Source organism: Canis aureus, chromosome 2 (genome assembly GCF_053574225.1).
Source record: "Canis aureus isolate CA01 chromosome 2, VMU_Caureus_v.1.0, whole genome shotgun sequence".
NCBI classification, from domain to species: Eukaryota; Metazoa; Chordata; class Mammalia; order Carnivora; family Canidae; genus Canis; species Canis aureus.
In genome coordinates, this window is record NC_135612.1 from 10,085,157 (window position 1) to 10,111,375 (window position 26,219).

Genomic DNA, 26,219 nt, shown 5'->3' on the forward strand with positions numbered 1-26,219 from the left:
TACTCCTCCTGAAGAGTGGATTAGATTTCCCTAATGGAAGGTGGTGTAGAGTACAGGGTACGTGAAACTTGTTTGACCCTTGGAGTAGAGGATGAACAAAATCATGATAGTAGAAAAATAGAGAAATGAGTAAACACAGTGAGAGAGTTATCTGACGACTTGACTGTGTAAGATTCTAGAAAGCCTTGAATGACGTAGCAAGGAACTTTATTCTTTTGGAAGTGGACAATCAGAGGCTTGTGAGCAAGAAGTGACAAGATAGGAGCCATACTTATTTAAAATTAGTATTCTGTTGGGTAACTGGAAACAATAACATTTTTGACGCTAATTTGTTCAACTGTGTGCAGATTAATGATGATGTAAAGCAGGCTGATAAAAGCAAAAAGAGAAGGAAATAGAAAGATGTGGGAGCTAGCTAAGGGTATACTGAATTTTTAGGATGCTGCAATGCCTGTTAGTGTACTAACCTTTACTAACTGAAGGAGAGTCATACTTGGAAAATAAGAACAATTTCCTTCACTTCACTGATGAGAATAGCAAATCTTTCTTCTTATTATTACAGTTGCTGTGGTCCAAAGCATGTTTGAAAATCAAACATCTGTGATACTGAAATATCTTCAATAAGGAAACATCTGTGATACTGAAATATCCTCAATATTTTTTAAGAATTGGGAAGGCTTCCCTCAGGCATATGTCCCAGATATGCAGTACTGCATTTTAGGTGTAATTGCAAAGCCTGTGGTGCCCCGACAGAGCCCCAAAAGGAAAAATCAGTCCCTGTAGAGTTAAGCAAAAAGAAAGAAAGAAAGAAAGTAAAGAAAAAAAGATAAAGTCTGAAGCATAGACTGATTCATATCAAAGCTCTTGCTTTAAGTATAAATGAACACAATGCATTTAACTTATCCAAATATGAAGTCTTTGTTATTGATATTCAGCATCTACTTAGACAAAGATAAATAGTGTTTAAATGAAAACAGATTGTTTAGAACTCATAGATAAATTCTAAATCTTTGCCAGAATCAATATTTTAAACAAAGTTATGGTTCCAGATTCCAAGGGGCTCAAATATATTTCACTTACATATATAGATTCCTATCATGTCTCGATTTCTATGTCGCCCATCCATCCCCTACTCCAAGACAAAAACAAATTATAGAAAAGTCAAATCAAGAGTCAGATGAGAAGAACTTTAAAAATAAAATGATTTGTTTGGGGCTCCCTCAGAGATGACCAGAACCTATTCATCTAGGAGCACTTGATCTAGCTAAGAACCGGATTCCCACTCCAGGGGAAGGTTAAGTGGTAGAGCAGAAACACTGGAGAATGAAGGACAAGTAAGTGTGCTGTAGCTGGTTGGAGATGAGCAAATACGCCAGGGATCTGTGTGTCTCTGTGTGGAGGAAATGAAGTAACAATGCCGATGACTCCATTGATTGAACATTTATCTTCTCGTGTAATCCTCATAAAAAAAGGATTTTATAAATCTCTTTAGAGATGAGAACAATTGAGGCTCAGAAAGTAAGAACTTGTTCAAAAATCTATGTAGGAAGTTGTAGAGTTGGGAAGTACTTTATTTCATAAAAATAATACTAGTATTTTTACTGTCACATTTTGGAACTTTTCTGATCTGGAACTGCCAGGGCATAATACACATCCCGTTCCTTGGCTTATTAACAGCCCACGGGGCTTTCAGTTACAGGGTGGAGAGGGTCATCTTTTCCAGAATGAGAAGCTGTGTCTATCCTGTTCTGTACTTGCTCCCCAGTGACACACTTGGTTGCTGGAGGACTGGACCATTAAATGAAAAAAAAAAAAAAAAAAGAGAGAGAAATATTTCCAAAATTAATTTATATAGACAAATATAATTGTATAATGTAAATAATGATCCCCTGGTAAAACCCAGAGACTTCAGTTTCAACTCATGTTACGGTCAATGGAAAATAAAGCAAGTCCTATGTGTATTCATGGTAGGACTGATTTTGAGAAACTATGGGTCTAAATTTTAAGAACTAATGTGTTGGTCATACTGTATATCAGCAATTTGTTATTAAGACACTGTATTAAGAGTTAACCTAATTAACATAATAAAGTAACAACCTAAGTAAATATAATAAAAATATTTAGATTTGAATTCATATGCAAATATGGCTATATAAATACAGATTATTTAATCCGATCTGTAGAAATCATTTGTCTCAAAAAAATCATTTATCTACATTTTTTGGAATTAATTTTCATTGCACTTACACACATATACTTTTTGCGTGTCTACACTAAAATATGTGACACACACGGACAAATATAATGGAACCATTCAAAAGGATATCTTTGTTTACATAACACAATGGTGATTTGCCATGTTATTCTGGACGAAGAGCCCTTGACTGCTTTACTAAACTCAGAAGCATCATTACAATATATGATCATCCAGAAATATTTCAAGACATGAATTAGGTCTATTGAGTATGAAAGGGTATCCTGAATTCAGAAAAATAAAATCTTTGTTTTGTATAGATATTTGCTGCATATGCAGTTTTCAATTTAGGAATGGATTGAGCTATAAAACTTTAGTTTCTTATTTGTTTTTGTAGATTTTATTAATTAATTGGGGATTTTTGCAATAAATATGTGATCAATTTCTATGTGTCAGATCCAGTGTTGGTTGGTAGAGGTACATTGATAAACACCACCCTGATTGACACAGAGCTTGCACTGCAGCAGGTGAAACAACTGAATAACTAAAGAAATTATTTGTATTAGAATTAAGTATTACAGAGGAAAAATGGGTGAAGAATAGGGAAGACTTCCCTATTATTGACTGTTTTATTCAAAAATAAATAGTGTAGTGATATGTGCCAGGTGTTATTTGCAGCACTCTACAAATCTTATGTTATGATAAGATTTATCATAACAGTTTATATAATCGCCTTAACAAACCTAGAAGGTAAATACTATTCCTGTTTTACTGATGATGAAGTGAGACATGACCCAGTTAAATATCTTGTACAAGCTCACTAAGTGGTGGCCCTGGTCCTTGAACACCCCCCCCACACACACCGGCTCCAGTGTGCTCCTAACTACTGTCAGTGATACATCTTGTTAAACTCTGCTGCTTTTCACTTGTTTGTCTCTTGGAAAAATCTTCTTATATAACATTTTAATAATTTTTATGAAAAGCTAAACTCTTGAATGGGATACACAAGATAAGGGGCTTTATCTTCAAAAAAGATAAAGATAAGGCCTTATCTTTCTTGTTGCACATTCATGGTCAAAGATGGCAAAAATGTCACTAATTGCAGTCTTATTAGTAGAGCATACATAATAAATAGGTGACTGTACATCTCCTTATTTAGTTTAATTGTACTTCAGAAATACCAGTTTTACTTAGAGGAGAACATGTTGCAAGATAGAAATATTGTGGCAATTCTGAAGGGATATGTTCAAGCGCCTTAAAGGTTAAGGACGCAAGTAATTTATTATGTCCACTTTCTGTTTTACTTATGACTTTCCTTTCCCTGTTACAGATCTCTCACTGTCAATATCCTTTGTTTTCCAACCTTTTCTTTATTACTCTAAAATAGAATTAAGGCAAAGAAAAAAACTTCAAGTAAATGAGAAGACTGACCAAAGCATTTGGGCAATAGTTGGAAGGAGTCAGGGAAAATGGATATAAGTGATATACACGTGCTCATGTTTGGAAAAGGATTAAGGTTAAATTTCTAATCCATGAGAGGAAAAAAGACAAAGGAGAAGGCTTCGGGCCTGAAGATAATTGCTTTGAAGAGAGACAGACAGTGCTGGGAAAGAGTCCTTGGTCATAAAGATCTCAGGGGCTCACCTGGTTCTTTGGTTCACTGGGATCCTTTTGGTAATTGTTTCACCAAGCGGGAGCCTGGCAGGCTATGGCATGCATCACTGATATTTCTGTATCAGCATAGTCACATTTCATGGAGAAAGATCTGTGACGTGACATAGTCCTGTACCTACAAATCCCTATTCTCACGTCATCCATTGGAGGATCACTGCACTGTATTTGGACTCAAATGTCTGCATCAGAATTCACTGGCATTTCATAATAGCCCACTTGTCAGGGCTTTGTCCTTTTCCTGAATGGGATAATTAAGCAAATGAAAATTGTTCTCAGTCTCACACTGGGCTAAGACATTTCACAGGAATCTGCGTCTTTGAAAAAGCTGAACTCCTCCTTTGTTCATTTAGGGAGTAGTATTAAGTGAAGATCTTTCCCTTTTTTGACTTGAATCAACCTCTGTGGACTAAGGATCTCCCACACTCCGTGCAAACTGCTGATCCTCCTGTATTAGAATTCTTGAGCTTTCTATTGAGATTTGTGAAAGGCGAACTGCAGATTTAATCCTGAAACACGGCCTTAGATGTCTCTGGAGTCTTGCAAGTGAGAAAATCTACAGCATAGTCTAGGCTTTTGGCTTGAGAGAAGTCTTTTTGCAAAGATGTGCTTAGAAATCTTAAACTCAACACAATTCCTATCTAACACATTTTTTGTTTTATTCTATTATGAGCTGCTTTTAGAGAAGTTTTCAAAGAGGTCCTACTTTTTGAGATCTGAGGGAGTAAAAAGTAGAGCTTCAAGCTTACAGGAGTAGCAGAAGATCGCTTTCTCAGGTGTTCTGGGTGAGTGCCCTGAAATCTGCTTGCCCAGCACAAACTAGAAACTCTGAAAAGCTGAGGGAAATGCTCCTCATGTCAGGACATATTAATTTATCACCCATCAGTCCATTAGGGTTTTGCACAGTGGTAGGTTTATGCCGGCCCCAGTTGGTAATGAAGTCACGAAGTGGAAACTCACCTCCGGAAGGAAGCAAGGGCTCCTGCAGGACCAGGTGATTTGCTTTCTAGTGAATGGGAGTGGACTCATGCTTCCTTTTTACAATCACAGCTTCGCTCTGATTGGTGAGCTGTCCCAGAACTGTAAGTTAAGGTACTTGATTTTTCACTTCAGTTTACGTATCTGCAGATACACAGGAAAATGGATGTGGATAGAGGTTCAGTTTGAGCCTTGAACCACTTAACTGGCATTTAGAACAGTGTGCATGGGGCTGATGAAGCACATGGCATCAGGGAAAAGCGCTACAATGGAACACAGGAAATCTGTGATCCTTAAAGGCACTTCACACTGTTCTCATAGAGTCACAGAGATCTCCACTGTGAATGCCACTACTATTTTGGGAGCAAGCAGAGTAACAAAGGTACATCCTGGACTTCCTAGAGTGGGCTGTAGCCACACGTGCAGCTTGTGTCTGAAGCCAGGATGGCCTGATTAAGTACAGGGCCCACCCACTGTGAGAAAACTCTCTGGCATCCCAGCTGCCATTCAGAATGTGAAAGCCAGGATATGACCTGTCAAGATGAGCCACTTCAGCATATTGTGGCAATGCAGCTGTCACTGAAATACATAAGTCTCCAGAGAAAAACATTCACACTGTTTCCAAGGTGGGATGAATACAAATGCACAGCTCCAGTCACACTGAATGTGACTTTTTCAACAGGATCATCTACGCTTAATAAGCAGATGAGTGGGAATGACCCTAGGATCTCTTCTCTCCTCTTTGATTGCTAAACATCCTCTGGAAGCAAAGCGGCTCAATATTTCTCTTGGTCTGTATTTGAGAGAGGCAGGGAATACACATTTAAATTATGCATTGTTGTCCTTCTCTTTCCTCAAGAAACATAAACATTTCTATAGATCCCCCAAGATATTACAATGAAATGTCTGAAAGAAATTCCATATGTGTGTGTGTGGAGTATGAAAGAAAGTTCTAGAACCCAGATATAAAAGATTTCCTATTTATTCCTTGATACTGAACTTACCCTATTCAACATTTTTATAAATTTACAGCATTAATACCAACATTTATAATAAAACTTGAAAACTTTGAATATGTTCCATTAATGTCGAGAGGAATTCAGTAAGTAAGATTAGTGATGATATAAGCATTTTCCTAATTGAAGAATTAATATACATGGTCCCTCGGGTATGTTCAAATAAGCAAATTAATGATTGATTGATTTTGGTACATTCTTGATAAAACTAGCTGAAATGAGTCTCATTACAAAATTGCCTCATCTTAGGCAGAGTTTTATTAGGGATTGTACAGATCTGCATTGCCAACCAACAGATTTCTAAAAGCAAAAGGAAATATGAAAAATATTTGATTCAACTAATGCTACAGTCATAAAAGTCATGCTATCTCAAACTATTTTTTACTTTAAGGCAATATTGTCACCTACGTATTCTGATAGATAATTGGAACCTACCTATGGAATGTTTAGGTATATATACATTTGCATAGCAATATATTTACATATGTATATGTTTATTTACATGTGCATTTCTACATATTAGTGTATTAAATATAATTATACATGTAAATAGAATATTCAACATACAACTATATGTATTATATTGACATACTCAGTAGATAATACATATTCACTTTTTAAAAACTTATTTAAGTAATCTCTACCTCCAACATGGGGCTCAAACTCATGATCCTGAAATGAAGAGTCACATGTTCTTCCAACTGAGCCAGCCAGGTATCCCTAGATTCACTTTTTAAATTGGAATGAAATATCCTATTTCCTAATCATAACCTGTAATAATTTGTTTCACTTGTTTATCTTAGGAACCCTTGATTCCAATAATTTATCAATTTACTTAACCAGTATGTTCATGTTTCCTACGTAAAATTATGGAGTATGTTCATGTTTACTATGTAAATTTGTTGAGTAGATTAATGTTTCTAGTCGGCATATATAGAAATTCAAAACTCGTCTACTGCAAAGTACCGGAAAGTCATCACTGAACCATGAGGTAACCTTGAGACTTTCTCACATGTCATTTCTCCATTGCGCTGTGACAGATATTTTTTTTCCCCAAACACCTATCATATTCCCCAGATGGCTTAGACATCATCCCTGGCAGATTATGAATAATGTTTTAGGTTGAACAGATGTAAGCAATTTGTAATTTTTCCCCTTTCTGAACCAGCTTTGTTTTGATGAATCAACTGGAAATTGAAACTTATGTAAAACTCCTGTTTGAAAAGGAGCAATGTTTTCCCACAGTGGAGTATGTAGTCAGCTCTTAAGTATGGACAAGAGACAGGCAACAGGGAAACTGGCCAAAATGTATGACAGTGAAAACTGGAAGATTGTCACGTAGCGTTGCAGTGCAGTTCCCATTTCTTTAGTTCACAGGACCACATATAAAAAATAGTTTTAGGTCATTCCAAACCAACCCAATTTCCACCAACTTTTGAAAAGAGAGTATATGTATCAGGTTGCCTGTGTTTCTCTCTGTTCGGAAAACTTCAGAGAGCTAGTTTGGGAAATGTAGAAGCGCTGATTAAATGTTAAAAGGAAATCAACTATTCTTCTGGTAAGGGTTTGTTTACTCTGCCAAACTATATTTTTACATAAATCACACAGATTACAATGATATTTTTTACCTTAATATAATCAACTGAAACTGAACCTTACTGGCAATTCACTTTTAGGGAAAACACTCTGTGAGATATAAATGAGTTAAATTACTCCTTTGTTTAAAAAAAAGATGATAAAAATCTACCTAAGTAAGACAAGTACATCTTTACTCTATAGGATGCACATTTACAGTTATGTACTGATATTCCATTTATAACAATATGAATTATTTTCCTTACCCTAAAACCGGTTGCCAGACATAAAGACCACTTAATGTCTAGAGTTCAGTCACCGTCCTATACATTCACAGCCTATCTGACCTGATAATTCTTGCCGTGGGAAAAACAGTCATGGTATTTTTGGTTTTCTTTAAATTAAAGTCTATGAGACCAAACTAACTGCCACTGGTCTGGATTAGATAACTCTGAATTCTTAAACATGTGAGAATTTGGAAACAAAACAAAATTTTGGAAATTCCATATGCTTCACACAGAATGTGATACCCAAAATGTGAACTATTGAAGACAGCCATCAGTACACTTCGTATTTCTGTGCTTATTACTACATTTCACCATTACTGACTTGGAAAGTTTAATGTTAATATTACAAAATATTTTTAGGTAGATTTCGTAGACCATTCTCAAAGCCTTTTTAAACCTTGCACCATTTTGAAAATCAGAAATCTTATGCCCTTCTTTAAGTATAGTTGTTACTTCAAAATAAATAGTGTGACTTAAATGCAATCAAAACAATTAGAATATTTATTATGCTTCTACTTTCACACCACTCCAGAAATCCACCTGTTTCCCCTTCTTCAGTGAATAATCTCTGGCTTTAATAAGCTAGTTAAGGATCTTATCTGGTCTCTCATGTAGGCAGCCATTTCAAGGAACTCATTAGATATATTTTCTTATTTAATTAAGGAACTCTACAGGATAGCCTACGTTGTCTCCTTTTTTCCTCTTAGATTCTATAATTTAATGTTTTTCAGATTTATAGATTAGTCCCTGAGTTCCTGAGTTTGCTTTTTATACACAATTGATAAGCCAAAGACTAAAAGGCTTATTTTCATTCCAGTGCAAAATGAAGGACCCTCCAGACAGCTCTTACAGAGTGCCCGCGAATTTTAATGAAATTTGCAGCTTTTTGGTGTTGCATTTCATTTATCCTCTTTTATTTGAAAGTATGAATATTAAGATAGCAGCTGGGACATTTGAGAGGTGTTTTATTAGTTAAGCAAGACCATTAGACATTCAGTGTGAACTTTCTTAATATTTTAAACTTAATCACTTTTATTCCAAAATTTAAATGTAATTTGCTCTCCAGTAGCGTATACTCCTTTTCTGAACCTGTATATTCCCCCGATTTCAACTCTTGCTTTCTGTATTCTATCATGTTTTGTGTATCGAGGAAGTTTATAAATGAAATTTGAGTCAGCATTCAAAACAATATTACACGAAGTACTAACACAAAGAGAAACAGATGGTCAAGAATACTGTACACATGCTTTGTAAACCAACTCCCACAGATTGCCTGTCTTCAATTTTTTTTTCCCCAAGTAGAATCAATCATCAGATAAGTGATTTTGGATTCTTTATTATGGAAATGTTCCTCTTGAACAACAACAAAAACAAAAAGCCATTTCAATTACATTTCCATTTTAAAGAAAGTTATGTTTCACCCTCCTGATAAGTTTATTGTTATGAAGTCTAAGCTAATTATCTTTATCAGCTTATATTCTCATTCAAAGAGTAAGGAAAAAAGTTTTGTGACTCTCATTCCTGAATTTCTATTATATCAGTATAACTAAAAGAAAACAAATCATGTAAAATAAATGGTTGTCTTAGGCAGTGCCTCTAAGCTTACGTGATTTTCATGATTGCTGTATTCAGTCGAATTGCATAGTTCACATTCTAAATGGAAACCTTATGATCATTTCTCCCTGCTTTTTAAGATTTATCAAGTTCAAAAGAATTAACTATTGGGTTTTTTGTTTGTTCGTTTGCTTTGTTTTGTTTTACTAGATGATTGGCCCTAGTTGTATAATGCAGGCAATAATCCAAGTTCTTTAAACAAAAACAAGAACTAAACTAAACTCAATTCATTAGTTGAGTTAATGTTCTGTCATGTACACAGGTAATATGGCTGACCTTCCTAATATGATTCCATCAGCATGATATATTAAATTGAATTTGTATATAAAATTCATAATTTATAATGAGCTGTTATTTGTATCAGAGCATTCAATTTCTCCAATATTCCAGAAGGTAAGATGGTTTACTTTAAATTTATGGAGCAGGAAACAGACACAGATAAGCAGGTATCAAGTGTGTGTGTGGAGGGGGTGCGGGGAGTCTCACTAAACTTAAACTGTCAGGATTCTTCCTAAAAACTAGACTCAACAAGGAGGGACACAGAAGGCCCAAGTAGATGCCTAGTTGAAAAGGGAGCCCACAGGAGCCCAACTAAATTTGGTGGAGAGAATCTTCTACCTAGGAGAGTGATCGCTACATCGATAGTAACTTCATGTTTAATCTTTTGAGGAACTTGCAGACTGTTTTCCAAAGGGTCTACACCACTTTACTCTCATGCACAGCTACCAGCAATGGATGAGTGTGCAATTCCATAATATCCTCAACACCACGTATTATTTGTCTTTTTTATTATAACCATTCGAATTGGTATGAAAAAGTATCTCATTTTGGATTTGACTCACATTTCCCTGATAGCCAATTATGTTGACCATCTTTTCATGTGCATATTGTGTGTGTATCTTCTTTGGAAAATATCTATGCCTTTGCTCGGTTTTAAAATCAAGAGGTTCTTTTAAAAATATTTTTATTATTGAGTTGTAGGAGTATTTTATGTGTTTTGATGCAGGTTCCTTATCAGGTATTTTGATGCAGATATCTTTTCCATTCTGTGAGTTTTGTCACTCTTTGCTGGCATCTTTTGGAGCGCAAAAATTTTTAATTTTGATTAAGTCCAATTTAATTTTTGTTTTGTTGCTATCTAGTAAAAGCTTTGCCTAAGGTCACAATACTTTTTTCCTGTATTTCCTTCTAAGAGATTTAGAGTTTTAACTCTTAAGTTGACGTCTAAGATCCATTTTGAGTTCTTTTTCTCATATGGTATGATGAATGGGTGCAACTTCATTCTTTCAACATTGTATTTTAACTGAATATCATGACAAACATCATAATAGGGGCACATCTCAGTCAAGGTACAGTTTGTTACACAACAGCCTGATTTTAAATACCATTTTCACTTTAATACTTTACTATTGCAAAGAATAGCATATTACTTGTAAGTTGTCTTTACGACTGTATTCCATTATTTTATTTCCTCAGAAGAATAAGAACTTTAAAAAAAAATTCCACTAATGAGCTTAAATTTAGCAACTATTTTATAAATGTGATTTATAAATTAAATGCTCCTACCTAAAAATACATTGAAGGAATTGGCATTAAGTGAGGCTGAAAGAGAGGAAAAGGAAGAAAATTGCCATTGATTGCATCAGATTGGAGTTTCATCAAATATAGACTGACATCTGGAGGGGAAAAATACCCAAGTATTTATTAATATTTGACCTAATGAAAATATTATGTACCAGCTAATAGCCCTTCAAAGTTTCAGGGATAAAAATATAAAATTTACCCTATAATTAGGAAAACTAGGGTCTTAGGGGCAGTATTACAACAGTAATATTTCTAGTGACATGTAGCTTTGGGATATAATTCAAATCCCAAAGCCGGCATCAGTGGCATTGCCTTCAGCTGGATGCCCCTTTATCAACTATATGCTCCTGGAAAGCTGCTTATTGAGTGATAAATTTATGGCAAGGACAAGGCAGTTGTCTAAGTGGACAGTCCCTTCAATACTGCACACTGTATGGCAGGAATAAATATAGAGACTAATGACCTAAATTTGATTAACCTCCCCAAATGCTATTATTTTGATACTTGCTGGGAAGGCTTTAAAGAACTTGCTTATAGCTATCTTGAATCTGTTCCTTCACTGGGCTTTGAGAAGAAGTCTGAGCTTTGGCTGATGGTTAGTTTATATACTTTGCTAGCAAGCATTTTACATTATTGAATGGATTATAGATCACATTTGTTGGTCTTTACTCCTTTTGAAATAGATTTTAGCACAATTCCTATTTGGAAGGTTCATGTCACCTGACTTATTGATGGAAACTGGGCATACCCATTTGTAAGTTGTTCAAATCAAGCTAAAATAAGGTCATCAGATCATTAGAAGAGTTGTTTACATTTTATTATAGTAAAAGGGACTTTTATTGGGCAGTTGTCTTTATGTTCTCTGGGAATGTGGAAATACAATATTTAACTGCCTTCTTGGAATAATGTTTATGTAAAGAAAAAAAATTTCATGGATAAAATACCACTATCATTTTCATCTTTCAATATCTAACCCAGTTTTGCTAAGCTTTAGGATTACCTACTCCCACTTGCTTTTAATTATTTTTTCTTTTCTTGTAGGACTCCATATCTTATGAAACCATTTATTTCATTGTTTCCTTTTCATCTTAATAGGAAAAATGCAAGGTTTCCATAATTTTTGACTTTCAAAAAGCAATCTGATCTCATAAGGGGGATCATACACAAGGCCCATTAGCATTGACTTCATTTAACTCCTTTATCATGTGTCTAAAGATCATCCCCATTCTGTTTTTAGTATTTCACCTTTTGGACGTCACTACTTCCTCATTCTGGCAGTTCAGGTCATAAATTTCAGTTGTCTTTCACAGTTCAATTGGGTTACAACAACAACAAAAAAAGGTCATTAAAACCTGTGGCTTTACATCTACTTCTTTTTTTTTTTTTTTTTTTTTTTTTTTTTGCCATAGCCCCATGCACCAATTTACGTTTTTAAGAATAATCTTTGAGAATTCCCCAAAGAGTATTATCTTTAATATCATTTTTTAAGATTTTATTTTTAAGTAATCTCTACACCCAATGTGGGGCTCAAACTCAAAACCCCAAGATCAAGAGTTGCATGCTCCACCAACTGAACTGGCCAGGCACCTCCATTTTTAATAGCATAATATAGAATCCATCTGTAATTTTTTTTTTAAATTCTCTTTCACCTAAATCTAACCAACATGTAATATACTTTGGGAATGATCCTTTTAAATTCCATTTGGATTTCTTTCATGATAAGTAAAGCCTAAAGGATCCCCTCTGTTTTTAATTTCTCTCACATCTCAGCAAGTTTCCACTTTCTTTGACATTATTCTCTTCCTTTGGTTGTATCTTTGAAATTATGATGGATAATTTTATAATTTTTAAATAATCAAAAAATTCATTTATTATGAATTTGTAAGTAGAGAAAATTTTCTGACCTCTGGATACAAGAATTATAGGAAACTGGATATGACGTTAAATTTTTTAGCAGGGGTGATTTTATCCAAGAGTAATTGTTGGATATGCTGCATCTGATGTCAGATCGCACATTATTGAAGTAAGAGTAGTTAACCACTACAAGCAAAACATAGATTCCAGCTGCAAATGGAGGAACTCTCAGGTTCTTCAATCTGGATTCAGATTACCTGTGATCTTTTAAAAACAAGAATTTTAGATGTAGTAGGAACCATATTAAAAATCTCATTTATTGTTGAGCAAACTAAAGCTGAGTAAGTTTCGGTGGTTTGCCCAAGATCATATATTTAGCTTAAAGTAAAGTAAAGCCCAAACTCCAGCTTTTCTGGTGCGTGTCCTTTTAAATACTGTCACTCAGAAATTTCCAAACCATGAGTATGTTCCTTTTTATTAAAACTCTGGCAAGAAGAAGTTAAATATGCATTCATTAAGTATCTGCTGTGTTTCCAACACTGTGCTTGAATATCACATTTGAGAGAGAAAAATAGAAGACTCATTCATCTCTTTCTGTTTTCATTTTATAATAATGTTAAATCTCTCTTTTATCTTACAAGAAGCAAATTATGCCCCCATCTTCTCTTCTTACAAATAAGGTATAAACAATTACCTGGAAATTCTTCTCTGGCAAGTTTCTTTATATTAAATTTTCTTGTGCAAACATTATGAGGCTCCAGGTCAGGAAGATTATATCCTTTCTCTCTCTCTCTCTCTCTCTCTCTCTCTCTCTCTCTTTTTCTTTTTTAAAGATTTCATTTATTTATTCATGAGAGACACACAGAGAGAGAGAGAGAGGCAGAGACATAGAGGGAGAAACAGGCTCCATGCAGGGAGCCTGACCTGGGACTCAATCCTGGGACTCCAAGATCATGCCCTGGGCCAAAGGCAGGTGCTCAACCAGTGAGCCACATCCCGGAAGACTATTTTCTATTACAACCGGTGGTGAACTGGAGCTAGCTGGTACTGGCTGACAGGAGTGGTTTATACCTCTCTTCCCCACTCAGTGTTCCTTGATGTCAGGTCAATAGCTTGAAATCCGCCCTGATGGGAGCATTTACATCACAGAAATTTGCAAAGGCTGTAAATTAGCAATTCTTTCTCCCCCAGTTAGTGTCTGCTGTTAAACATTTACCAACACACCAGTGTGGCACAGCACAATTTGCTAGGCACATTGGCTGAGCAAATTCAGACAAATTATTTACTTCTTGAACTTTTCACTGGATCTTCTAGGAGGTAGAAATGGTAATATATACTACAATATATATAATGGGATTTTGTGAGGAGCATGTGAAAATACTTTAAAACTGTGAGTATGAAATAGAATTACTAATACCATGGTAACAAGAGTTAGATGTTCGCTAAAAGAATACGAGACACTCGGCAAAAACCAACATATCATAGATAGTTCTTGAGTTTTGTAATACTATCTACTTTCAACCAGGCTGTGTATCTGGCCAGATAAAAAGAAGGCTGAAATTCAGAGTTAAAGTCAGAGCCTGATTCCTGTAGTAGACCTAACAAATAAGTACCAAATAGAATATAGAGATTTTGGGGCCTACATTAGTATTCCTACTCCCTTCCCCATGCCACGAGAGCTCTAAGCCTCTGATGAATCAGGCTTTTGAAGGTCAGTAGAAACATATAGAGCTCTGCGTGCAAAGGACACCTAGAAAAAATATTGGCAAATTGACCCCTTGTGGTTATAAATTCCTGCTTTCATTTTAATAACACTTCCAAATACTTTAAGAAGCTTATTCATATCTGCATGGAAATCCCTACCCTTTGATACAATGTCACTGCCTTTGACATTTGCAATGTGGTTAAGTAAGTTATATATTGAAACTACAAAATCATCTGACTTGGGATACTTTTGAGAGTGTTCATGGGAAAAGTGGGTCCTATGTACTGGTCATCTCTCATTTACCCTTGAAAGAAACAAAAAAAGCCAAAAAAGCTGCATGTGTAAAACACACCACAAATGACACCAGACTGTTAATTGCCACAACACCACATAGAACTATGTTGTTGTTGTTTTTTTTCCTATATGAACCCTATGTCCAAAATTTCCCCAGGAAATTACTATTTCAAGCTGAATTCTCTTGAGAAGCTAAACAAGCCCATTCCTTTTTAGTTACATTTGAAATCATCATAGCCAGGGCTTAAAACCTGGCTGTCACCTACAATCTCTACGACCTTAAACTGGTTATTTAACCTGCCCAAGCCTCGATGTCCCCATCTATGGAATAGCATCCATTCATGGGTTTGTGATGAGGATTAAATTAGCAAAACAACATAAGTAGAGCTCTTAGCACAGTCTCTGGTCCTTTATACACACACAGTAAGTCAGTATTACCATTGCCACCTTATATGACAGTGCCTATGTTTTTACTCCTGAGTTTACTCCTAACTTGCCAAAGACCATCAAGTATGCCTCTCTATCCCTTCGTTTCCTCACATGAGAGGTAAATATAAGACCCATCACTTTTTGCTTTAATGGGATGCTATAAGGATTAATTCATAATGGGTTGAATTATTCTGAGGAAAGGGTGGGAAGTTCTTGTTTTTGTTTTGTTTTGTTTTAAGAAATTATCACCAACCCTACTTTTATAGAAAGACAAGCTATTTCATAATCTTAATAAGAGGTAGTACAAACTTTACCAAAACAGTTTTAAAACAAAATTAAATTTTTCCTCACTTTAGAAAGCAAATTCATGTGATGGAGCATACTGCAGACTGGGAATAAAGTGCAAGGTTTGAACAGTTGAAAACAAAACAGCAGAGATACTCCATTTCAAGATGCCCAGAATGGCTGCTTTATGTTTTATATTATGTAGCCTATGCACATGTACTTTTTCTAAGAATGAACCAATGTATTAACAGATATGGAGAACAGAATATCTGAACACTGCTGTATAATATTCAGGTATTATTAAAAATTAGTTTTGAGGCATGGGATGTAGAATTGGGGAGATGAACCCATCTTCTGCAAAGATGAATTATGGAAAACTAATTCGTTTATAATATCTCAAATGTCTGTAGACATGTCTGAGCCAGAAGCTGTATTACTTAACCTTAACAGGATTTTCCTGCAGAACAAGCACAAAGCTTGGTTGTGGGAAGATAAAGAGGAGAAGAGAAGCAGGCACCTTATGCTATGTACTTCATATCACACTCCAGATAAAAGAATTGCTGGGTTCATCAGTGGAAACGTGGCATAAAATACTAAAACTTGACACAGTGGAATTCCATATTTTATGTTCTAGAATATTTTATATTCTATTTTATATTCTTCTAAAATTTTTCATGTTTGATTTCTGGAAGAATAGTATCTTAAAAGGAAAAAAAATACTTATTACTTCTAAACTTTTAGACTTCTTTATTTAAATATAAACGCAAATTAATGCTACTTGTTTGCCAAAACGTTGAGTGTGAACTGTCATAAGTATATCAAAGGCTGAATGTTGTTGAAGATAAGTCTTTTTTCTTTTATTTGGAACATGTTGGTTGTTTGAAATAATATATTTTGCCTCATCAGGTGATCATTACCTAATTTTATTATGAGATGAAATCTAACCCATTATGGGCTTCCATATCAAAACTACTTTACTGAGTACTTTCTTTGCTTTTCAGTATATTAAAACCTGAAAAGAGTTAAACAGAACTGAATGGGAGGCAGGGTAGCAGAGAAGGACCGAGAGTGTTTTCATACAGTTGAAGGCAGTGGGCAGTTTCATGGAGAGAGAAGATTTGAAACAGCCATGGAATCTTATAGATAGAAGAAGTCCCAAAGCCATACAATCAGATGTTTTTGTTTCTCCACCAAGGAAACCTGGGCATTGAGGTTAAATGCCAAGACCACAATTCTCCAGGCAGTATCTTTATACAAGGCACCGAGAGAGAAGTGGGATGCGTGAGTGGCCCTGAGAAATGGGTTGTTGTTGGGATGTGTTAAAATTCAATTAGTGTTACTATGTGCCAAGCTAATGTTATGACCTTCACACTTACTATCTCTTTTACATGATCATAACAACCTTATAGGGTAAATTTTATTGGCTGAGGTCCAAGAAAGTGAAGTAGCTTTCCCAAGGACTGGGGCATTCTATCACAGATTCAAACTCACCTTTTGTGATGCTGATTTGGTGGGCAAACATTGCAGGTGTTGAGTTGGTTTGAAATAACAAACGGGAGGGATATGTTGGAGGAAGAGAAGGTAAGACACCTTTGCTTAGCAAGAGCAGAGTTTCCAGGCTGGGAAGTAGTGAGACCTATGGAGGCTATTGCATCTATAAAAAGTTGGAAATGTTCGATTTACACATAAAATCCAGGGTGAGTTTGTTTCATACAACAAGATAGAGTATTACAACACCGAAGCAGAAAGAAAGGGAGGGAGGGAATTAATGACATCTGAAATAAAACTTAGCCTAGCTAGTGAAAAACATTCTATGTATGAATGATTAGAATATATATTAACATTCAAAACAGCCAGGGAAACAAGAGGATGCAGCACATTGTAACAGTGGTTATCTCTATGTAGTTGGATTATAAGTAATAGTTTTCTTCCTCATTCATTTCTTTTTCTTCAAATTTTCTGCAGGGAGCCTGCATTGATTTTATGATTAAAAAAAATCAATTTCTATAAAAAGAAATAAATACATGGAAACTAGATTATTTGCTGAATTGAAAACATTGCCAATTTTAAACTACCACCAGAAATGAATTTGAGATAAAAATTAGAACAGCTTCTACTGAACTAGAATATAACTCGTTCATTATTTTATATATGTATTATTTTTAATTCACTTTTTTTCCTAATTAGGATTAAAAACTTAAGCTAACATTCTGTTTTTGATTAACTCTTCACAAGAAATTGGTGGTTTTTAAATGTCAGCTTGTACATTCCAGATATGGATTTTAAAACCGTTCCTTGGATTTTGGCTTGTAAAGTTGGCAGATATTATCTAACTGTGCTAATAGAATTTAAGAAGAATATCCATTTTTGTCCTTATCACATATGGAACATATTCCTGGGCAGATACTGAATTTCAGTAATTTATGTTGACCTATATAATTTCAAGCCGGACATTAGATTTATAATAAGCACATAGGTAATTCTTACTAACTATATTTGTCTCAGTTCCTGTGTCTTTTTTAAATTTCTTTTATTTATTTACTTCGTTAGTTAGTTCCTGTGTCTTTTTAATTTCATGGAATATTATTAGCTGTAGCCTTAGTTCTCAACCTGCCTTAAGGTTCTGTTTCAATTTATCTGTTGCGTGTTGATACCATTCATTCAGATCTGTTTGATAAATGGCATTTATTTTGTTTCTTTTCTCCAAAAATTCCTAAAAATGGGTAGCTAATTTTTCTTTGAATTATTTAAATTGTTACAAGCCAAATATCGGAACACTTTAGGATTTAAAGCAACATTTATTGACAACAGTGTTTGAACTGCACAGATTAAAATAAGTTTCTAAAGCCTCTCTATCCGTTATTTTCAAATAGGATGCTCTGTGATCTGAGTTTAGTTTTCAAAACATGATTTTTATTAATATCGATTAATTTACATCCTAGGTATATCTTCCCTATTCCAAAATTCACAAATTTCTTTCCTCCATAAAATCCTCACTGAAGTCACATCACATACTTGAACACTGTCCCAAGACTTACATTTTTCTGTTGTTTTCTTCTGGATGTGCTAATGTCTCCAGTTACACTCCTTTGCCTATTCTGCTTTTTAGATGTTAGGTACTTGAGGGTAAGAAGACAACCTCGCTGATTTTCTGCATGTGACATCGCATATGGTGCCCTGGGTCAAAAAATGTTGAGTGACTGTATATCTCTGACACTATTTTAAGACATTAAGGTCAATAATTTTGCCTTTGGCATTTTTCTACTATTATAACTGCTTGTTTGTATTACATATAAAAGTTACTTTGGTATTTTTGTCTATGATTGATCACAGTTGAATTGCTACCCAGGAAATCTCTCCAGAAAATGGAAAGTGTTTATTTATAAGGTGTTCTTGAACTCACACATAATGTGACTTTGGAGTCCCCTACAAATAATAAAGTGCTATATTATTTTCCTGATAGGTATTTTTTTCTCACTTCAGAAATAAAGTAATTCACTAAGACCTTCGTATTGCCAGACTATTCCCAGTCATTGACATTCCCCGATAGAAATAATTATTTTTTTGACTGAGTTTGAACTTGCCTCGGCCACTTTAAAAATTTATAAATATATGCATTTTTAAAAACTAACCAAATTCATCAACTGACATTTGTAATCACACACAGATCACATTCACAAAATTTTCCAATAATAATCATTTTGTGTTAGAACATCTGCTTTCTCAAAGCAGAGAGAGCTTTCAGCTGTATCATGGTCTCTTCAAACCCTTCAAATTGTAGTGTAAACTCCTTGCACAGAATCAGTATCTATGGTTTCTTCATGATGTTAACAATGCATGTACTATGGGTTTTGTTCATTAGCTACCTTTGTGTTGTGAGAAATTCTTAAATAATAATTTCTGAAAACTCCTTAAGAATCCTCTTTACTGAAAATAGGCTTTCTTAAAACATTTTTGATAACAAAAGATGTATAGTGCATTTCATATTGCTCAAAACAGCGCGTGGCCTTCAATCCAACTAGAAGAATAAAAAAAATGAAAGATCAATCCCAGTTCAAAGGAGGGAAAAAAAAAGAAGGAAAAAAAAAAAAGAGGAATGATAAGTTTTGGATATTTGTAGGAAGGCTTCAAAGTCCAGTATTTCTTGATCAACAGTAGCCTAGGTGTATTTGATGTCCCCTGGAAAGCTCATAAATTATTTTTAAAAAGACAAAGGGAAGAATATTGTGTAAAAATCACAGGCAAATATGTAAATACAGCAGTGATCAGAATCTAGTAGAATCTTCTACCTTACATTTATATGGTGGACAGGGTAAATATTTTCCCAAATATGAAACCAAGAGTAAAAACAAAAATTAAAAAAAATATTAACTTTATTCTGTTAGTAATTGGACAACTTTGAACATTAAAGAAAATCTACACTCTTCCTCTTTTAGCAGTTTCCACATAAGATAATGAGTATGACAAGAAGTACTGGAAACCCCCTTCCTTGCCAGGGGTGATGAATAACTTGTGAGTTTGCATGCTTTTCAGGTGAACAGTTTGGCAACAATGATTGATCTGAATATTCTGGAGTATTTTATTGCCTTTGAAAATGAATAGTATAAAATACTTACCAGCATTAAATTTATTCTACCTATTTAACAAAATATTAAACTGAATAAGTAGTGAATTTTTTATGTTTATATGTTGTTTTATGTTGTTTTCCTGTGGGTTGAGGCAATATTTTTAATTAGCTTTTGTAAAATGGGATTTGGACAATTGAAATTAAATAAGTCAGATTAAGGCAAGCAGGGTATTTGGATTTTTAATTGAAATACCAGAGATTTTGAAAAACCTACGGGCAAGGTTTAAAATTCTCTCTTTCTAGGAGAATTACTTAATCTCTGCCCCATTACTGTGTCTTTTGCAGTCATATTTAACACTTTCTGAGAAAATTCTATTCTGTATATTCTTATAAATGTTCGCTAATTCATTTTGAATATGAGATTCCATGGTAATATCTGCCATGATCAGATGTGGAATCATCTACCATGATTCCATGGTAATACCACTTTCTAGGTCCCCTCACTATTTACATATGACCTCAAAAATAAGGAAGACAATAAAGGATAAGGAAAAATAAAACAAATATGTTAAATTATCTAAGTGCTTGAGAAATATATTAGTTTCTTCAGCAATCTTCTGAATGTTATTCATAAGGATATTTTTCCAATTTAATTTACTTTGATTCCATATCAAGTATACACAAATTACAAATTTAATTTACTTTGATTCCACATTAGTATATACCTTTTGGTAGGGTGTGTTGTATGTTTCTCTAAATTCTTCTCTTCTCTATGTTTTTTTCTTTTCCAGTTACTGGCTGACAAACAAAGTTCCCATCAAGAGACCCAGCACAGGTCTCCTCATGTATACACTTGCCACAAGATTCTGTGATGAAATTCACCTGTATGGATTCTGGCCATTCCCTAAGGATCTGAATGGAAAAGCTGTCAAATATCATTACTACGATGACTTAAAATATAGGTACTTTTCCAATGCCAGTCCTCACAGAATGCCATTAGAATTCAAAACATTGAATGTGCTACACAATAGAGGAGCTCTGAAACTAACAACAGGAAAGTGTGTAAAGCAATAAAGCACATTTGAAAACATACAAACTGAATACGCACTTCTTTTCTGAAGATGCTTCCTAAGATTTGAAAATAGGATCCAAAACAAGACTGAGTTTCAGCATCCACCAAGTATCTGCAAGGTGATAAAGGATATTTATGAGAAATCCGCTACCAGCTGATGAAATACCTGCAAAGTGCTCTAAAAAACACATATTTTGACTTCAAGGGTCCTAGTAAGTGCCACTTCCACTAAGAACACAGTTTGAATGTATAATCAGTAGTGTTTACAAGATCCAACCATACACTTGTCATTAGTTAATGAGGCAAATATGTTCATCACTGTTGGGCTGCCACGGCAACACCAAGCACATTAGGAGAGTAACCCAGGAACACAACTCAGCCCTGGGGATTAAACCATCCTTGTCAGCAGAAATCGAGATGGAAATAGTTTGAGCAGTGAAATCCATAAGATGAAACAACTCAAGTAAATGCCTTCAGTCAGGACTCTGAGTCTGATCATGAATTTTGTGTTTTGTTTTTTGTTTTTGTTTTTGTCTTCTGGAATCTCTTTCGGTTTGGGTATTGGGTGCTTAGAAATCCTTTCTGAGATAAATATGAATGAGATAACCTTCAAGGAATCATTTTTTAAAGTTCTTGTATTTTTAAAAAGCAGTCACATGATGACTTTGTGAAAGAGTTTTATTTTGCACAACTCCAAACCTCCAGATTTTTTTCCAGTGGTGTAGAAGGTACCAGCTAAACTGTACCACTCAGTAATTTTGAGCCATTCTAAAGCAAAGAGTTCTATGTCATCTGAGATGGTAACATTAGCAGGAAAAAAAGAAAGTCCTTTTGGTACCAAAGATTGTACTGATGTTTCTACACAACGAACCATTCTCCTTTCATGAAAATAATATATTAATATATTATGCTACTAGTATGGAAGTTGTCTTTAGAGATATTAAATTTTTCAAACTCAAACCTTATTTTTATTTGGAGGAAGACTTCCATAGCTTTTACATTTCATAATAATTTTGTGGAAGCATTTTGCCCTTTAGATAAATGTTAGACTGATAGGGCTGAAATGAGACTTCCAGTTCTTTGATACTCCCCCTATTATTCAAATGGAAAGATTGGCATTCTCTTTATGTCATTGTTAAATTTTCTTAGTGCAGAAATAACATGATCAATCGAACGTTGCTTCCATAATAGATGATTAATTTTAAGAGGTTTAATAATGAAACTGTGTGTCAGTATTTTGCACTTCCAGTGAATTAAATTAACCAGTATTTTTTTCTGTGGTTAAATTTATTCACATTATCACATTAATGTGTTTTCAAAGAAGCACATGAAATTATTAAGAAAATGATTCAAAAAGTTTTAACATGTGATAGACTTGACCAATAGGCCAGTTTTCTGTTAACTTAAGCTACACTGGTAGATAATCCTAATGGTAAATTGTTTAGAAAGCAGAAGTACTGTGTTCCCACTTCTATTCTTGGTCTGAAACACTTAGATGACTTCTTGTTTCTTAGGGGAGGCAGTCTGAGGAAAGGAAAAAAATAGCGTGGGGAATATGTATGTTTTGTTTCTTAGGGAAGACAGTCTGAAAAAAATAATAAATAGCATGGAGATTATATATATCTATGTTAACATAGAAAAGGATGTTCACAGTAGGACAGTTCTTAATATATTAATAATATGTAGTATTATTTTTTAAAATATAAGAGAACCTTAGGTTTCCGAATACTATTTTTTAGAATTCATGTGTCTCTAAGAAAATGAAAAGAATGCATAATGGAGATGCATAGCTAAAAATGGACAGAACATGATGCACTTTTATCATTAACCTCTGATCTATTGGAAATCTTAAAATAATTAGGCACATATTCTGAATGTAAATTTGAAAAGTCTGATTTACTTAAATCCAAAGTAGGTGATTTATAGAATCTTAATTTTTACTATATTTACTATTTGTAGGTAAGTTGTTTGAGCAGCCTTTAATCTGAATTCAATAAGAAATCTGAAGTCACATGTAAATTCTGATAGGTAAAATCCATCTCAGAACTCATTCAAAGTATGTCTTTAAAAGTAGCAGCAAGGAACCTTGCCATTTTTACTGAATCATCAACAAATGTGTTTAAATAATTTCAAGGCCACAGCAAAAGCATCCCAGCCACTCACTGTTTTGTGCATTAATGTTTATCTCATAGATGCATTGAGTAGTGCCTTTTTAGCTTCGCATTGCTTTGTTAACCCTATACTTTGTGTTCTCTAAATAAATTGCCCAGTTCTGAAAATGTTCAGCATATAAAAAGGGCTTCAGTATCGACTGAGACTACTTTTGTTCATCTCAGGGAACTTTCAATACTCAAGAATGAATTCAATTAAAGGCATTTCGCATTCAAAGATAACAAATTGTACAAGACCATTTCACTCCCTATTGTATACCTTTCCATCCGCACCCCCCCCCCCCACCTTCACAAGCTACTGTGGCCTTCTTACAGGGATGAGGCAAGGAGATCCCTGAAGGCTAAATAGCAAGGATAAGAAGAAAAATTCCATTTAACCCAGAAGGGGCCAAGAGGGATCATGATAAAATCAAATTATAAATACATACTTGAAACATCTTTTTTTTTTTCTTTTGAGACTATCATATGTTCACAGCTTTAATTTTTTTGTTTCTTTTTCACGATTTACCCCCGTACCTGGCAATGCTCAGGCAGCTGATTGTGAAATATTCTTGTCCTTTAGAGAACGTGGTTGTTACTGTGCTGTTGACATGAATAGGCCATGGAAACATTTTCATCATTATTACCCGGCCTGTTCTATATTTAATATTAAGTTGCTGGAATTAAAAAAAAAAGAATCAGTAACAGATTTTCTGGGCAAATCAAGTGATTCAGCCCACAGGACTGATGAAATTACTGTGGAAGTTTTTCTGTCTGAAAGAAGGTGCTGGGCATTCAAATGTCTTTATGTATTGTATATCATATGAAATGTATATCAATTGCTAATGGGAATTTCTACATATATGCTTACATAAGCAATTTATTTAAATAATGCTATGGGTAGTGTACATACCAACTAGTTATTAAGCTTCTACGCAGGAAAAGGGTGAACAAAGTAATTTATTTCTAATTGAGCCAGTTAGTCATAATGCTCACGATGTGGTATTTGGTTCATAAGAGTTGTTTTCATGTGCTTATTGTTGGGAGTATCTATAATTGTGGAAGAAGTATAGGGAGAGTTATGTATAGTTAGTTGTTACCTCTACAAGTCTGAAAGTTTCCCCATTAGACCTTATCAATATACCAATGTTTTAAAAACTGAGTGAGAGAGGATTATTGTTCATATTTGATTAAAGAAAATCCAAATAAAGCCCACCTAGAAATAGAAATTTTATTATATATGTGCTATAGATATATCTATATAGTACAAATAGACACGTGTGATGCATATATACAATGTTATATATGTGTGTCTGTGTTACACACACAGAGTCTGTAATATACACACACTAGATTTGTGTCATGCTAACATCTTCAGAGGCTGTACTGTTAAGCGTTCTGGAGATAAGAACACTTTAGAATAAAGAAGTTCTTTTGAGACTTCAGTTACTAACCTGCTTTAAGAGGGATCTACTTTATAACTGAATTCTATTGTTCATACCTAAAAGAGTTTCAATAAGGGTCTAGTATGGCCAAATCTTAAAAAAAAATTTTAAAAAAAGGAAAAAAAAAAAGAAAAAAAGAAAAAAAAAAGAAAAAAAAAAAGAAAGAAAAATTAAAAATTAAAAATTAAAAAAAGTTTTCAAGCTGGAAATGTATTTGAATGACAGTTTTCAGATTGTGGCTCCCAGGCCCTGTGTCTCCCACTTAAGTAGCACCTTTTAATAAATACTGTTTCTTTGTGTAGGCAAAAGCACAAGTGTTTCCAATGTATATAGCAGGAAAAAGAAAAAAAAGAGTTTACAGAGATAGCACTGCTGCACAGGATAATTGCTACTGAGTATTTCTTATATCATTTGTGGAACTGAAAGAGGAGATTTATTCCGTCAAGTTCATTCTGTTCAACACTGTTTCCTATTGTTTATGTACAGCAACTGGGTGTTATTGTTTTATCATTTGTAAAATTGTAAAATAAATTAAATCTCCCTTTTTTTTTTCCAAGTTTTCTCTGATCTCTTATATCCAAGCCCTCGGTTCCACTTTGTCTATCACTATAAGACGACAGTTTTTAAGAGGCTCTAGTGAGTGCTTTGGTCTTCCCTGCCCCCTCAGCCCCGTCAATGGCAATTTGACAAACCACTTATTGTCAAAACATATGTACAGGAACATGAATAATATCCAAAGCACCGTGAACATCGGGAAATCCTTAACAATTTTTGGTGTGGTACATTGTTTGTGGTTGAGGGAGTGGAGTGCCACACTATTTACATTTGTATCCAATTTATATTCCCACGTTCAGCTGTCAGTGGGTCAATCAAGTGTGGAGGCTGGAGAGGCCAAGGGCTCCTTACACGCGGTGCATTCTTGTGGCCGCCCTTGACTTAGGATTTCAACTGCTGTTATAGCCCTTACTACTGTTGGCGGTTCACGTTCCAGGAGATGATTCTGAAAACCCGCACATTTAAATCTTTTTCTATGGCTTTCTCTGCCAAATCTACGTTTTCAGACTCTGCACTATTTTCTCTAGAAACTAGTAAGTCTGTTTTCATGAGGTCGCTTTTAGCATTCTGCAATTTTAAAGTATTTGCTAGAGACCCAAGAGTGAACCATTAATAATGTTTAATGAATATAGATCTTATTTGTATTTACATAATTACCTTTTTTTTTTAAAGATTTTATTTATTTATTCATGAGAGACACAGAGAGAGAGGCAGAGACACAGGCAGAGGGAGAAGCAGGCTCCCTAGGGGATCCCGATGTGAGACTTGATCCCAGGACAGCAGGATCACGATCTGAGCCAAAGGCAGAGGCTCAACTGCTGAGCCACCCAGGTATCCCTACTAATTACCTTTCATTTCCAAGGATCCATATACAATGAGTAATCCCTGTTGATTCTTGGAATAAAACCAGAGCTCAAAAAAAAAAAAAAAAAACCAGAGCTCAG

The 26,219-nt window shown here is 34.6% G+C and overlaps 1 protein-coding gene and 1 long non-coding RNA gene across 2 annotated transcripts in view; one reads left to right on the forward strand and one right to left on the reverse strand.

The window, feature by feature from the left end:
• Positions 1-25,276, forward strand: part of ST8SIA4 (ST8 alpha-N-acetyl-neuraminide alpha-2,8-sialyltransferase 4) — a 93,255-nt gene extending 67,979 nt beyond the window's left edge. Inside the window, 1 exon segment of the mRNA XM_077863392.1 lies at positions 20,845-25,276. Coding sequence (XP_077719518.1) covers positions 20,845-21,127 — 283 coding nt within the window. The 3' untranslated portion in view covers positions 21,128-25,276.
• Positions 1,547-26,198, reverse strand: LOC144292706 (uncharacterized). Its single transcript, XR_013360050.1, has 7 exons — positions 26,124-26,198; positions 23,813-23,952; positions 21,162-21,237; positions 18,525-18,663; positions 16,978-17,140; positions 3,839-5,636; positions 1,547-1,788 (listed from the first exon to the last, which is right to left on the reverse strand). It is a non-coding gene; the product is annotated as an uncharacterized LOC144292706 (long non-coding RNA).
• Between the last annotated feature and the right edge of the window lie 21 nt (positions 26,199-26,219).